The sequence below is a fragment of the Danio rerio genome, chromosome 8, assembly GCF_049306965.1.
Source record: "Danio rerio strain Tuebingen ecotype United States chromosome 8, GRCz12tu, whole genome shotgun sequence".
NCBI lineage: Eukaryota > Metazoa > Chordata > Actinopteri > Cypriniformes > Danionidae > Danio > Danio rerio.
In genome coordinates, this window is record NC_133183.1 from 56720265 (window position 1) to 56737123 (window position 16859).

General features: G+C 36.7%; 1 protein-coding gene and 1 long non-coding RNA gene across 15 annotated transcripts in view; both read left to right on the forward strand.

Annotated features, from left to right (window-relative positions):
• Positions 1-16859, forward strand: part of LOC141375928 (uncharacterized) — a 386569-nt gene that overhangs the window by 169852 nt on the left and 199858 nt on the right. The gene's annotated exons all lie outside the window — the stretch shown is intronic.
• Positions 1-16859, forward strand: part of espn (espin) — a 150411-nt gene that overhangs the window by 53886 nt on the left and 79666 nt on the right. For 13 of the 14 annotated variants that reach the window (XR_012383783.1, XR_012383784.1, XR_012383785.1 and 10 more), the window contains exon 7: positions 3841-4115. Coding sequence is in view for 10 of the 14 variants with exons in the window: in XM_073909711.1 (XP_073765812.1) it covers positions 3841-4115 (275 nt within the window). In the remaining 4 variants the exon portion in view is untranslated. Of the gene's footprint in view, positions 1-3840; positions 4692-5410; positions 8124-16859 lie in introns of those variants that run through there. The other variant, XR_012383786.1, reaches the window with a different exon arrangement.

Here is a 16859-nt window from a genome sequence, read left to right on the forward strand (position 1 = left end):
AGAGTCTCAAAAACCTTTTCTGTGTGAGAAAAGCTTTTCTGGTGCGCACTCCGTCTTTCTCGCGCATTCATTCTCAGCTTTCTATTGACCTTTGTCCAGTCTGGCAACTCCTACAAAAGGCGTCTTCTTTACGGTGGTTGGTTGGCATCTACCAATTCCACAATACGTCGCCGCTGTAAACAGGAAGATGTAGGCTAGACTACAGTCAAAATTAATTAACTTACCGAGTAACAGATAAACGCATCATATTGTAACAATAACGAAGCTATTATATTTAAAAAGTAATGCAGTATTAGTTACTATCAAAAGTAAGGCTGTTACAGTAACACATTACTAGAACGTGGTATTGTTCAACACTGATAAACACATATAATAAACATGTTTTAACAGCGGTTAGTTTACTTTTATTAGTTGGTTCTGAAGCATTTCCATAGGTTAACCACTTTAGGATTGTGCCCGTAAGTTAAAATCTGCGTATTAATGATTTTATAGTACAATCGAATTTGTTTCACTAACAAATATGAAGACATGTCACTTAATAATCGGATAGAACAGAACTTGCAAGGAGAAAGACGAAATTCTTGTAAAAAAATCATTCATTTATTATTTTTCCTTCGGTTTAGTCTCTATTTCAGAGGTCACCACAGCAGAATGTACCACCAACTACTTTATTCCAACATATGTGTGACGCAGTGGATGCCCTTTGTGCCACAACCCAGTATTGGGAAACACCTATACTCATTCATTTACTCACTCATACACTACGGCCAATTTAGATTATTCAATTGACCTATAGCCTATGTCTTTGGACTGTGGGGGGAAACCTGAACACCTGGAGGAAACCCACGCCAACACGGGGATATAATATAATAATATCATAACTCCACACAGAAATGCCATCTGGCCCAGCGGGGGCTCAAACCAGCAACCTTCTTGCTATGAGGTGACATTGCTAACCACTGAGCCAACATGCCGCCTTCTTGTAAAAATGAGTCAATATAATACTAACAATAAATCTGTTGTCCAGCATGTAAATTTAAATACCGTGACACAAGATGTTCTTTTATCATCTCCTGCAATCCCGTGTTTTGAATAGAAGCCAAACACCCCTCAAAAATGTGTCCCAAGCACAATGCAGTGTAATTGAAGCATTATCTTAACAATGGTGGGAAAAACTGAGCTCACTGAAGCGGAACACATGTTGCCATAGTGTTGTCCAGGAAACCTGCTGTGAGCATGTCCTCTAGTGGACACATTAGGAAAGTCTATACTCTACTGAGGAAGGCATTTCCTAGTTAGAATGCAGAATACTTTTAGCTGTGTGTAGAACAAATAAATAAGACTTTTTAAAAGAGATAGTTCATCTAAAAATAAATCTTTACTCACTATTTCATCACCTTCAAGTGGTTCCAAACTCTTTATGAGTTTCTCTACTCCGTTGAACACAAAATAAGACATTTTGGAAAAAAGCTGAAAACCTGTAACCATTGACTTTTATAGTAGATAATGCAAATGCTATGAAAGTCAATGGTTACAGGTCTGCAACATTTTTTCTGAATATCTTCTTTTGTGTTTAACAGAAGAAATGAACTCATAAAGGTTTTAAACAAGTAAATTGTAGGGATTATTTACAGATTTAAAACAAAGAATGACCAGTCTATCAGATGAAGAAGAGCTGGAGTCAGAGATTTAAATTAATAAAATAAAGTTTACTGAAGATAGTTTGCAATTTCATCAGCAGAAGCAAGCTTCAACACTCGCGATGAGTTCCTAGAGTTCCTATACTCTCACATAATGTCATTAACAGCATCATACATATAAGTGTTCTAACCTGATTGGTTAAAACACAGATAGACTAGAAAAGTTTCCACGTGGGTGCGTGTGTACAAATCTGAGCAATATCTTAAGCGTATTAATGTCAGACATCCACTAGACTGTTTAGAGCTGACTCCAGACCTGTGAAACAGATCCACAATCAAATATAACACACACACTTAAAGTATAATCTGTTTCTTATCCGAGAATGTATATCTGAGAATGTAGTGTATTCCTAGCCGTCTTTATCAAAACTGGTTAAATAATCTACATTCAGGCAGTTGTAATATCCTTAATACACAAAGTCTATCTTGAATAAAAAGTAGAATCGCTTTAAAAGAATTAACCATAAAAATAGCAAAACGACTTTAGACATTTTAGATAGTAATAACTCATAGAAATAACAATAGAAAGAGTTGTTTCCAGTCCTCAGCCCTTCAGTTCCACTCAAGGTCTCCGTGACCTCTGACCTAGTTTGTTGGCTCCTGAAAATAGTTACAGAGACAGGCAAATGCACTGAACATTCTTACATAAAGCAGTGTGTTAACTTATTCATTAGTTAAAATCATTTCAAAGTTACAAACTCATTTATATAATCAAATAATCATATAATGAGAAACAGGATGATGAGAAAAGGATAAAAGTTAATCATGCTGAGAAGAACTGGAAGGTATAAATCCGAATCCTTCAAAATTATGGCAGAATTTTCATTTTTGGGTGACTTATCCCTTTAAATACCGTTAAATCTAATTTAATAAATTGTATACATTATTATTTCTCCTACAAATATCAACCACTGTTATATTTGTAGTAAATCTATAGTAGTCGTGTTTTTGTTGCAATAATTGCCAATTGCTGGCTCAGTGGTTTGCGCTGTCGCCTCACAGCAAGAAGGTCGCTGGTTCGAGTCCCGGGTGGGCCTGTTGGCATTTCTCTGTGGAGTTACATTCGCTGTGAAAAACATATGCTCAATAAGTTTGCGGTTCATTCCACTGTGGTGACCCCTGATGAATAAAGGGACCAAGCCGAAGGAAAATGAATGAATGAATAATTGCCAACGAGGCGACATGGTGGTGCAGTGGGTAGCACGATCACCTCACAACAAGAAGATCTCTGGTTTGAGTCCTGTCTGGGCCAGTTGACATTTCTCTGAGGAGTTACATCCGCTGTGAAAAACATATGCTTAATAAGTTGGCGTTTTATTCCACTGTGGCGACCCCTTGTGAATAAAGGGACCAAGCCGAAGGAAAGTAGCACGATTGCCTCACAGCAAGAAGATCTCTGGTTCGAGCCCCGGCTGGGTCAGTAGGCATTTCTGTGTGGAGTGTGCATGTTCTCTTCGTATTGGCGTGGGTTTCCTCCAGATGCTCCAGTTTCCCCCACAGTCCAAACACATGTGGTATAGGTGAATTTAATAAAATAAATTGGTCGTTGTGTGTGTGTGTGTGTGTGTGTGTGTGTGTGTGTGTGTGTGTGTGTGTGTGTCTGTTTGTGTCAATTAGTGTGTATGTTTGCTTCCCAGTACTGGGTTGCAGCTGGAAGGGCATCCGCTATGTAAAACATATGCTGGATAAGTTGGCGGTTCATTCCGCTGTGGCGACCCCTGATAAATAAATGAATTCAGCTTTTTTTATTTGTATAGCGCTTTACAATGTAGATTGTGTCAAAGCAGCTTCACATAAATGGTCATAGTAACTGGAACAGTGTAGTTCAGTTTTTAGTGTTTAAGTTCAGTTCAGTTTAGCTCAGTTCAGTGTGATTTAATCATTACTGAGAGTTCAAAACACTGAAGAGCCAATTCATCGATGCGTAGCTGAACGTAGCGTGAATGTATAATTGCCAATTGTACTGTAACCACAATTTAACAAAAACTGTAACAAAAACAACCACAAACACCACTCATGAACTAAGATTGTTTCAAAAGCATGGTTGATTTGTAGTTTCTACAATAATGTGAGCTATTAAAAGAAATTTCACATATGTTCATCTATTAGCATTTGATTAAAGCAATATGTTTTATTGCAGGAGGCACAGATTCAGCCATTACTGACATGCAGACCTATATGGACATGCTCAATCCTGATGAAGCATGTGGTTCCCATAATGCGAAAGAGGCTGCACACCTGCCGCCCCCTCCTACATTTCCTCCACCCCCACCGCCATCAAATCCTTCCCATATCCCACCTCCACCTCCTGCCTACCCCGCACCCAACCCACCTGAGGAGGAGGAGGTGTCCGCTGAATACTTGAAGGTGAAGAGGAACCTTCGCAGAGTCGACAATGATGTAGTCAAAAAGGAGGTATGCGATACATTTTCTTGTTGTTTATTTTTGCATGCTGGAGTTAGGATAATCTAGCACTGCAACGCAAAATAGAAAATACGTCTGTAAAGCAACACTCCCCTTTTTATGTGAAATAAGTTAATTTTAAAAGTCCCTTAGAGTTAAATAGTTGATTTTTAAATCTATTCAGCCAATCTTTGATGTGAGCACTATTAGCTTAGCTTAGCATAAATCATTGAATCGTATTAGACCATTAGCATCTCACTGAAAAATTGTCTGTTAAAAGATTGACACTTCTGTAGTTACATCCTGTACTAAGATAGATGGAAAATTAAAAGTTGCTATTTTCTAGGTCGATATGGAACTATACTTTCAATCTGACTAACATTACTAATGCTTTGCTTCTTAGACTTTACACACCTGAAACTTGCCTACAGCACTTATTCATTGTTGCTCTTATAGTTGTGTAAATTGCTTCCTTGTTCTCATTTATAAGTCGCTTTGGATAAAAGCGTCTGCTAAATGACTAAATGTAAATGTAATAATCAAGGAACTTTTCTGCTGTATCGCATCTCACAGCATTTACCTAGCTTGGTATGTTGCAACCCAGGCTCATTCTGGAAACGTTTCTAGAGACCGCGAAATACATCCCGGGAGGTACGTATTTGAGTAGTTTTTGTTTTTGCGAATCCGCGAGAGGCTGCTGTGTGCGCTTTTTCGCGTCTCGACTGCCTCTCGCAAGCGCTGTTTGCGCCTTCGCTGTTCTCACGTATAGCCACCAGAGGCCGCTGTCGAGCGACTGTCTGTCCGACTGACTGTCCATTGACTGGGCGGCCGGCCAATTGGCTGACCCACCCTCCTCCTCCTCATCCTCCCCCTTCCCTAAACCCAAGCAATGATTTACAAAAGCCATCCAGAAAAAGAAAAGCCCTCGTCTGATTTTGACTACGTTTTCGGATTTCGCCACATTCTTGCCCCGTCATGAACTCGTTCGCTTCATTTTTTATATTCTGTTTTTTGTCTTACCTGATTTCTGAAACCACTCTTCCCCATACTCGAACCCGGTCGACGCAGTCGGTTCCCCTCTGGGCCTCCGCTCCGCCGATGTAACACGATGAGCTACCCGGACAAACTGGTTGCGGCGGGAAAGCTCTCCACACGGAGGTGACCCGTCAGCCAGCGAGCGCGAAGAAGAGCGGCGTCACACCGCCCTGTAGCGTTCGATTGAAAAAATTAAATACAGCCATATGTACCTCCGGCCACGTAAATCGCAGTCTCAAGAAACGTCTGCAGGGCTACGTTTTCAGAATGAGCTTGGGTTGGTATTGTTTTTGTTCACTGCATAATGTCATTGTGCTTGCTTCAGCAATGGTAAGACAGCAAAGTTCCTTGTTCATTACACCAGAATGAGATAGTTCCTAGCCTAATCCTACCAACTTATAAAATAGCAACTTTTCATCTTTTTATTATCTGTCAGTCTTAGTACATGATGTAGCAACAGAAGAGTCAAGATTTAAATAGGAAAACTGTCACAATTCGTTTTTGAAAGCAAGATGCTACTGGTCTAATCCGATCGAATGATTTATGCTAAGCTAAGGTAAAAGTGCTCCCGTCAGACTCAGTTATCAGCTGAAGAGGTTCAAAAAGGTAAAACTCAACTGTTTAACTCAAGAGGAATTGTAAAATTGGCCTATTTCCAAAATTTAACAATAGAAATATTAATATATAAAACTTCATCTTCTGAAATATACATTTTCTATGAAAATTAAACATGCATCAAAAACATGGTTACTAGTTAGGGCTTCAGACATTTTTTGAATCAATCCCAATTCCAATTCCTAGTTATGGAATCAATGGACTCCAGATTACGATAATTGATAAAATCCTTCATGTCATACATCTGTTTTTTCTTATATGTGCTCAAAACGTTCTGTTTTGGATAATAATCCAGTTTTACCATGTATGCTAAAGCCATTTACATAAAAGGCATATACAACAACAACAACAACAACAAAAACTATGTGTATCAGTGCCCATGTGTGCATTAGGTACATTAACTAGAATTAATTTTAATATTTGAATATGGAAATACCATAACCAGCTCCTAGATATTACACAATGGCATAAGTGAACTGTAAATATTTGAACCAGTTCAGTAAAGTGAACCATTCATTAAAGAGAACCTAATTTTGGAATCGACTCTCAATTCTCAGATCATCTAAATCATCTGATTTGTTTTGGAATTGACTCCCGGCCTTAACTATACTACTTTTAATTGCAGAATATCCAGTTCCCTTTTACTGAATTGTATCTGATATATAGAGATCAATCAAATCAATCTTTTTTTTTTTTTTGTGATGTGGGGTTCGTGACTATGTTTCATGTCTGTTACCTGTGAGGACATCTATATGAAAGTGTGGTAGCATCTTTATTCATGTTAGCAAGGTGCTAAAATGTAAACAAACCTCGTGGCAACAGATAAACCATTAAAAAGTTAGTATTGTGTTAACCATTCAATGTGCTGATGTACTAAAAATGTGCTAAAACATGCCAGCAGTGTGGTAAAATGTAAACAACCAAACAAACCAGGTAGCAACAGCTAAACCATTCAAATCCCGCTTTGCAATTGTGCAATTGTGTTAAACAATTGCTAGCAATGTGCTAAATTATAAACAAAGGAAAAAGAATGGTAGCAACAGCTAAGACATTTAAAACCTAGCATTGACTTTAAACGTGTTAGCAATATGGAAAATGTGCTAAAAATTAATGTTAAAAACATGCTAGTAATGTGATAAGTCAGGCTAGTAAACTGGTAAATCATGTATTAATGTGAGTGAAAGAAATGAAATGAAAGAAATAATCATTACTTAATAGTTTTATTATGACTTAAATTGAATAGGTGACATAATCAATTAAGTTACTCTGTAATAAGACCATCACTTGTAAAAACACTGCATGATTCAGGCTCAAACATACATTATTGTAATATTATTAGAGCTCATGTTGAAACTCATGTTGTGGAGGATAAATAAACTATAATTATTAAGTTTCACATAAAAGTTTCCTTCCATTGTTGATAAAACTGCACAATGCAGTAGGGGAGCTATTTTAGTTATTACTATTGTGAGTCAAATTTGATGAAAGTGACTATCTATACGGTCAGATAATGTTGCGCACTGCCTCATTTGAGTGATCATACAGTAGCCTATGTTGCTTTTGATCAAACAAATTAGACGCCATGAGGATTAAAGGCTTGAATCGCAATGTTCCTACATTGAATGTAAAGCGATCTTTTTTTTTTACTAATGGACTAATCCCGTATGCTCTTTTTTTGTTCTCGTGCATGTCAGGCCCACAATCACTGCTGCACATGAGCATCTAGCACAATGTGAAGGTCAGCAGCTCAAATTAAATAGACTTTCAGAAACTATCTATGCAAGCAACTCTGCATTGCATGCAAAACAGCATACAAGAGCTAGACATCAAACCAATAAAAAACCAGCATTGTGTTAACCAGGCTAGCAATGTGCTAAATTGTAAACAAACACACAATCTGCTAGCAATAGCTAAACTGTTAAAAAGCTAGCATTGTGTTAAACATCCCTGTTGAAAAACCGCATATGCATATGCTGGTAAGGTATGTTTTGATGCTGGTCTTGCTGGTTTTATTGCTGGTTTTGCTTGTATCTATGCTGGTTTTGCTGGTTTTAGTTCTGGTCTCAGTGCTGGTCTTGCTGATCTCTGTACTGGTCCTGACCAGCTTTGAGGCCAGCAAGACTAGCATTGGGACCAGCAAGACCAGCATTAAAACCAGAAAGACCAGCACAGAGACCAGCAAAACCAGCAATAAAACCAGCAAGACCAGCATACCAGCATCAAAACATACCTTACCAGCATATGATGTTTTTTTCAGTAGGGATGCTAGCAATGTGCTAAACTATAAACAAACAAACAAACATGGTAGCCACAGCTAAAACATTTAAAACATGGCATTATGGTAAACAGGCTAGCAATGTGCTAAATTGTAAAAAAACAAAAAAAACACACACACAAACCTGCTAGCAACAGCTAAACCGTTAATAAGCCAGCATTGTGTTTAACAGGATAGCAATGTGCTAAATCGTAAACAAATAAACATGGTAGCAACAGCTATATCATTAAAAAGCTAGCATTGTGTTAAACAGGCTAGCAATGTGCTAAATTGTAAACAAACAAACATGGTAGCAACAGCTAAAACATTTTAAACCTAGGATTATGTTAAACAGGCTAACAATGTTTTCCCAGAGATAGGTTGCGGCTTGAAGGACATCCGCTGGATAAAAACGTGCTGGATAAGTTGGTGGTTCATTCTGCTGTGGCGACCCTAGATTAATAAAGGGACTAAGCCGACAAGAAAATGAATGAATGAATGAATGAAGGCTAGCAATGTGCTAAATTGTAAACAGACAAACAAGCATGGTAGCAATAGTTGAAACATTTTAAACCTAGCATTGCATTAAACATGCTAGCAGTGTGCTAAATTGTAAATAAACAAACATGGCAGCAACAGCTAAACTGTTAAAAAACAGTTGTGTTAAACAGGCTAGTGATGTGCTAAATTATAAACAAATAAACATGGTAGCAACAGCTAAACAATTAAAAAGCTAGCATTATGTTAAACAGGATAGCATTGTGCTAAATTGCAAACAAATATGGCAACAACAGCTAACCGTACTGAAAAAAAAACTACTTAAACCTGGTTAGCTGGTTTTAGCTGGTCGACCAGCCTGGTTGTAAAGAGGTTTTAGACATTTCGAGGTTTCCAGCCATTTCTAGCCTGGTCTTAGCTGATCAGGCTAGGAGATGGAGCCAAGCCAAAACCAGACATGTCCATCTTAAACCACGCTGGTCAAGCTGGTTTTAGCTAATTTTAGCTGGTCATTTTCCAGCCTGACCAGCTAAGACCAGCCTAGAAATGGCCAAAACCCCTCTAAAACCAGGCTAGTCGACCAGCTAAAACCAGCCAACCAGCTTAAGCTGGTTTAAGCAGTTTTTTCAGCAGGGAAACCACTTAAAACCTAGCATTAACAGCATACAAGAGCTAGAAATCATGCTAAAGTCACGCTATGTACAATTTAGTTCATATCCGTATGGCTTATTTGGCTATTTTTGCACAGAATTTGTAAAAAATAAATACATAGATAGATAAATCAGATTTATGGATTATAAGAGCTGAAAATTTAACACATAAAAGGGTTATAATGCAAATCCGATCATAACCAGCTCTCTCATAACATAAATACTGAGAAAATATTAATTTAAAAATGGTTTTGTACATAAATGATCTATTATTTTATGATATGTCAACTACTACTGAGATGCTAACAACTCAACATCTAAGAAAGTTAAAATAAGCTCATTCAAGCATGATATGATAATGACTGTACAGTTCACTTCACTACAAAGACCGGCCTTAGTTTGCTCCGTCCCATCTGAGTTCTGTGCAGCTAAATATTCCATAGAGCCATTCTGTGTATCGACCCATAATATCCAGAGCATTCCCTGCTGACTCTACACTGAAACATCTAATTAACACACACTCGTCTATTTTAATTGGCATGGAATACATATGTAGGTGTAAGATAACAACTTAGCTTTGACAGTAAGGCAACACAATATGGACTAATTAATCGTCAAATCATGGAGGTCTGTTATAAATAGCACATTTGAACGCTGGATAATCAGACTATCAATGTATCTTGTGTTTGTTGTCTTGCCAACAAACTTATATCTGTAAAAAAGACCCTAATCACACAATGGGGCAAACCACGGAGCAGGTGCACACACACGATATGGACTCAAACACTCGTACAGACATGAACACAATGCTACTTTTGTGCTCCCGTTAATGAGGGCTTCCATTAGTCGCCCTGACCTCCCGAAAGCTCTGTTGATGCGGCGCATGAAGGACTTGACATTCATTTAACTAATTAAACTGTCAGATCCGTCCAGCACATCCCAACATGAGAATTTTTTTAGATCATTACTGGGAATTGAACTGTGTTGTAGCACTAATGGGAGACACAAAGCACTCAGATCTTCCCATCAAACCTTGTTGAGCGATATTGGATTACTTTAACAGTATATTATAGTGGACTGAGTGTTGCTAAATTAGACTCTCAGAAATAAAGGTACAAAATCTGTCACTGTGGTGGTATCTTTTTAAAAATGTACACATTTTATACCATAGAGGTGAACAATAGTGTAACGAGGAGACTGACACGGAGGGATCCATTATGCAGTATTTATTAGTCAAGCTATCACTCAAACACACAATATGCACTAAAATGCAAACACACATCAATAATAGTCTATGAAGAATCAAGACTGGCGGTGAACAGACACAGAGGGGTTTACCAGGCATTGGTCGGGGGCAGGCTGCGAGTATCAGAGTCCGTGTATCAGGCGTGGGTCGTGGGCAGGCAGCGAGTATCAGAGTCCGTGTTTCAGGCGTGGGTCGCGGGCAGGCAGCGAGTATCAGAGTCCGTGTATCAGGCTTGGGTCGAAGGCAGGCAGCGAATATCAGAGTCCGTGTATCAGGCTTGGGTCGAAGGCAGGCAGCGAATATCAGAGTCCGTGTATCAGGCGTGGGTCGTGGGCAGGCAGAAGGCGAAGCAGAGTCAGAAACAGGCCTGAGTAATACACGAGTAATCAGGCAGGGAATAATGCTCAGAAATGCTGGCCGGGGCTAAACAAGACTTCGCACTGAATGAGTGTTTGTGTGCGGCTTATATGGGGTACGTGGGTCGTTAACCAGATTCAGGACAGGTGTGTGCACAATCAGCGTAAGTGGATGATGTAATGCTAGAAGTCCGGAGATGGCGGCCTCTGCTGGCCAGCGAGGGGAGTGACTGGGACCGAGTCGGTGACAGTTAGTAAGGCAAGTTTATTTAGCACATTTCATACACAATGGTAATTTACAGTGCTTTACATCAGTGGTTCTCAAAGTGGGGGTTGGGACCCCCCGAGGGGTCGTGGGACAATGAAGGGGGTCACCTGGGCCCGGTTTTTCATAAGTAATCCACTAGGATTTTGGATAAGGGATTGGATCAAATCTTGAAAATGGGTTTTTCAAAAGAAAAAACGGATTACATAATCGGATTAGATCATGTAATCCAATCTTGGTTTTGATCCGGATCAAACCTTTAGTTTGGGTTGTTCAGACCTTTTTTGTAGGATCTGGATCACTTTGATCCAAAAAACCTGGATTAAACTGATCCCATCAGAAGGGTGGATTTAGCGTGGATTTTATGCCTGAAATGTAATGAAAACTTTAAAAATGTATTAAATAATACTATTTTTGGATCATACAGAATCTTACGAGATATACTATTTATTCAGGTTTTAATTTTATTTGTTCATCCGCCAGGCTATAGTGAGTATAGGCTTTAACGTATTTAGCCTTTCAGTATAGGCCTACAGCAAAGTAGAACGAGTTTGGCTTCATAAAATAATCCCTCAAACAGCTTTCAAAACAGACCAAAAACAATAAATTTTATTCTTTTACTAATTGATATATATATATATATATATATATATATATATATATATATATATATATATATATATATATATATATATATATATATATATATATTTCATATATATATATATATATATATTCATATATATATATATATATATATATATATATATATATATATATTCATCACAATGGAAAATATTTTTCTTTTTAGATTATTTATTAGTGATGCATGCAATGAATACAGAATTAAAAAAAATACAAAGAATGGCAATCACTGATTTTTGCAATCTCTTTCAACAATTGCAAAAAGAGACTGAAAGGGCAGAAGCACAGCTTCATCTGGCAGAGAAACAACTGACTCTGACCAAACTGCAGCAAACCAAGGCCAATGACTTGAGATCCGCCTCCTAAAGGCTACGCTCAGACAAGCTGGTCTCTCCACATCAGATGAGGAAGTCTGAACTTATTGTGGAGTTTTTGACATTAAGTCTTTTTTTTATTTACATCTATATTTGAAACTTATTATAAATATCCTCAATGTACAATGTAGTTGGTCTCAGATGAGCGGACTGCTGAAAGAGGATGGGGTGTTGTTTTTCTTGTTTTTATTATTTATTATTATTATTATTCTAATAATTATAAAATTTTCTTAGTTTTCATTTCAAATAAAAATAAAGGTATATTGACCCCACGCTGGCTATTCTACTCTTTACATATCTATAGTTCTACATTGTGATGTCCTCTCCTGTTTGAGCACTGGTTATCCAGATTTAGTGATCCGGAAAAGTTCCTATCTGGATCAGATTGATCCGATCCAATGTTGCTTTGAAAAACTGGCTCAAAAAGTAAGCTGGATTACGTGATCATGGATCGCAAAAACAGGATCACTAAATCCGGATCAACTTTATCCGGATTAAACCTTTTGAAAAACCGGCCCTGGTGATTTCCAAAAATCTATTTATTTATATTAAACCATAAGAATTACCATATTTTATCCATAACCTACTGAAGAGCAAAAATAGTCGTTTATAGTTACTATAGTTAATATAGTAGCTTATAGTTACTAGATCTATTGGATATTCTATTGGCGACCCCTGGGGTAATTACATAATATTAAAAACACAGCAATAGCGTCAGATGCAGCAGATTGATTTCATAACACCAGCTTAAACTTTCTGGCCTATTTACAGCACTGACATACATTAAAAAAATGAAATGAAGAATACGCTTGGGTCTATTGGTGTGTGTGCGCCATTGCATGCAAGTTTTCTGTTTTTATAACCACCTCAGAGGATATTAAGGGTCGCGAGTTACTAGCATTGTTATTTTGGGGGTCGTGGGCTGAAAAGTTTGGGAACTCCTGCTTTACATAAACAGGAACAAAAGAAAGACAATAAAAAGCGATTAAAAACAGATTTAAATGTGTTAAAACAGGTTATAAAAGAATGAAAAAGAAAAAAAGACATAATAGTGCGACCTGACGGATGTAGCACAGTGCTCATTCAATAAAGGCACAACTAAACAGATGTGTTTTCAGATTTGATTTGAGCTTGCATATGTTGAACGTTTTGATAAAAGCATGAACAAGTTTCCTCACTGGGAACAAAGCATCTAATTCTTGCAAGGTTTTTAAGATGATAGTATGCTGATTTACTTACTGCTTTGACATGACTACTGAAACTCAAATCTGACTCTAGAATCACCAGCCTGATCTCACGAGGAAACATAAGTATTTTACGTTCTGTGAGTTTAGTGGCTAATTCGTACGAATTCAAACTAGTTCAGTCGTACGAAAGTGTACGATTTTAAAAAGGAGGCGTGGCACCTAACCCCACCCCTAACTCCAAACGTCATTGGGTGATGAGCAAATCGTACTAAATTGTACGTATTAGATTGTATGAATTCATACGAATTAAATCAAATAGTTACGAATTGCCGTGAGATTGCATTGAATAATCAGGAGTTTTTTTGTTTATTGAAATTAATATTAAATTATATTAAAAATATCATAAAGGCAATATCCAAATAATCAGGAGGCAGTATACAGGCAGCACAAAATTAACTTCAACGCTCCTCACGGTAGATTAATGTCTCGTTAAGTAAAGAAATGTACAAAAAAAATTATTTTGGGTTATTTTTATTTAGTGTGCAGTTCCCCTCAAAATGTTATGATAAAGTGCACTTCAGTTTTAGAAGTTGATACTGTCAGCTAATGTTTTGGCATTCATTACTTCTTTATCCAGCAAGGCGTAACAATGAAACCTTTAGCTCGACCCTGTCTAAGACCTGTGACTCCCAGAATCACCTTCTGCTTGACTCATGTCTGTTTTCTGAGACTGTATCTCTAACGCTGAGCCAGTCTTGAGTCTCCGTACTCTCTCAGAAATAAAGCTATAAGAGCTGTTTTCTAAAGATACATATTTGGGATTTTTAGAATCAGAATGAGCTTTATTCGCCAAGTGTGCTCAAGCACACAATGTTTTTTTGTGGTTTTCAGGAGCTCACGGTAGATACATACATATATAATGAAGGTAAATCCCATTTTAACATTGCTGATCATGCGATGTGATGGTTGCGGATGCACACATTGCGATAATGATGCTAAAACAATATATTGTGCAGCCCTGATGTATATATTTATATATCATAATAAATATTTGTATTTATTTATTTATTTATTTATTTATTTATTTATTTATTATTATTAATATTATTATTAAATATACTTTTTATTTATTTTAATCAAGGTTATGTGATATTATATTTATATATTGTAATTATATGTGTGATATTTCAACACAATCTTACGGCAATTCGTAACTTTTGGATTTAGTGGCTAATTCGTATGAATTTCGTAAGATCGAAAACGTACAATTTAGTACGATTTGATCATCACCCAATGACGATTTGGGTTAGGTGCCACGCTTCCTTCTTAAAATTGTAAATTTTTGTACAACTGAACTCGTACGAATTTGTACGAATTAGCCACTAAACTGACAAAACGTAAAATACTTACGTTTCCTCGTGAGATCAGGCTGGATATTTTTATGTTAAATGTTCACTACCACATTTAACATTTTTATTCATTCATTCATTAATTTTTTTCCCGCTTAATCCCTTTATTAATCATCAGCAGAATGAACCGACAACTTACATTTGATATTATTTTACAATAATAATGGATTCAGTTTGAGGTAAATTGTACATGTTGTATATCATTTCAGTTGAAGGAAAACGAATGAAAATGCTTGAAATGAACCCAATTCTGGATTGATTGATTGAGTTTTAAAGAAAATCTCATGAGCTGACGTGCTCTCTTTCTCATGAAATTAACTTCCGTAAGCCAGGAAGAACACATTTAGAATCTGTCAGGTCAAATCATATGCAGCCTACTTCTCCTTTTATGGTCAGAGAGAGGCTGGAGCAGCTGCCATGCTGTTGGGTGGGGTGGAGGCGGGATTTAAAGCTGTCAGTCAAACACTCAACAGACTGCATGCACACATTTTTCATTGTAAGGGAGGCATATCACTGAATGTATATATATCAGATTATGTATAGAAAAAATTATCCACTTCAAAATAAATGTATGAAAGCAATTTATATATAAAGAAAGCATTTAAATGGGGGGCTTTTTTCAGTTTATTCATGAAAATTTGCATTTGTATAGTGTTATTATTATCATTATTATTATTTATTAAATACATATTAATATTTATATTAAATAAAACAAGTTTAGATTTATCCTCCTGTCAAGTTTTGGAGACGTATGCATCACATATGGAGCATAAGAACAGGATGTGTGTTTGAATATAACTTTGTGGTTTTTTGACCACATTTCTTTATTATTGTTCATTTATTTGTTTGCTGGAAATTAGAGCTGAATTTAGAAATATTTTTAAAACAAATCTTAAACACTTAAGCACTTAACAAACAAAATATAGAGGCTAATGGATGTTGTCAGTGGAGTGAGTTTCCACCGTTTCCTTATCTACGAAAGTAAAGGAGTAAAGTAAAGAGTAAAAGTAAAGAGAAAGTAAAAAGGCTCGTTCTTTATCCTCACGCTGTGATGTGTTGCTATTTTCAGACCAACGCAACCCTAATTTTCCCATTTTGCACAACGTTGTTTAAATAGCAAATCTATTTTGTGCCACTTTGTGGACTTATGGATGTTTCGGTCAAGAAAGGAGGTGTGCTAAGGCGCATTGTTGGCGCGTTGCTATTTTGAGGATCTGAAATAGACTGTGCAATAGACTAGCTGAAAGCAGGTCTAAATTCCAGTGCAGAGCGTGTTAGTTGTGAACCTCGCTTACACATTACTAAGATGTACAGCAATACACAAATATTTTGACAATTGAAAAAGAATTCAAGGAATAAAATATTACAAATTATTATTATTAAAGTAAGTATATAAAGTATTAAATACATTTCTGTAGTTTAGAACTTTCTCCTTGTGTCACTCCATTGTTCATTTGTCACAACAATTTTTTCAGATATTTTTATTTTTTAATGTTTGTATTGTTTGGGTTTTTAACAAAAATCTGGTTCAATTCCATGTCAACAGCTCCTTTAGAATATTTTTCAAAGAAAAAAAAACATGACTTGTTGAATACTGCTTTCACACAAACAATTGGTTTAGTTTGAAGTGGAAAACACTGTTGACAGAAAATCCACTTGCCCGGCTACCAAGGTAACACAAGTATGCATAGCAACCGCATACTGGCACAGATCTGTGTTGTGTTTAGTCTGGTTAAGCTCACTTAAGGCTGGTTTGTTTATAGAGCTCTTATAAATTTGAATTCCACACCATTAAGGAACTCAGGCCCATATTAGGCCTTGATTCGCTACATTTACACTAGAATGTTTTATATAAGAGCTTCACCCGAGTTAACTTTATTAAAGGGGTAGTTCACACCTAAAAAATGACAATTCTGTCGTTATCATTTACTCGTCACAAACCTATTTGAGTTTGTTTTTTTTGTGTGTGTGTTATTGAACTGTACTGAACTGTAACCATTGATTACCATAGTATAGTATTTGTTTTTGTAATATAGAAATAAATGGTTACAGGTTTGTAACATTTTTCAAAATATCTTCTTTTGTGTTGGACAGTGAAATGAAACTCATTGAGGTTTAGAACTATACTGTACTTCAATGTAAGTAAATAGTGAGGTAGTTAGTATTATTAGGTCAAAACTGCTCATTAAATGACATCTATGAAGTTATGTTAAACATAAAAG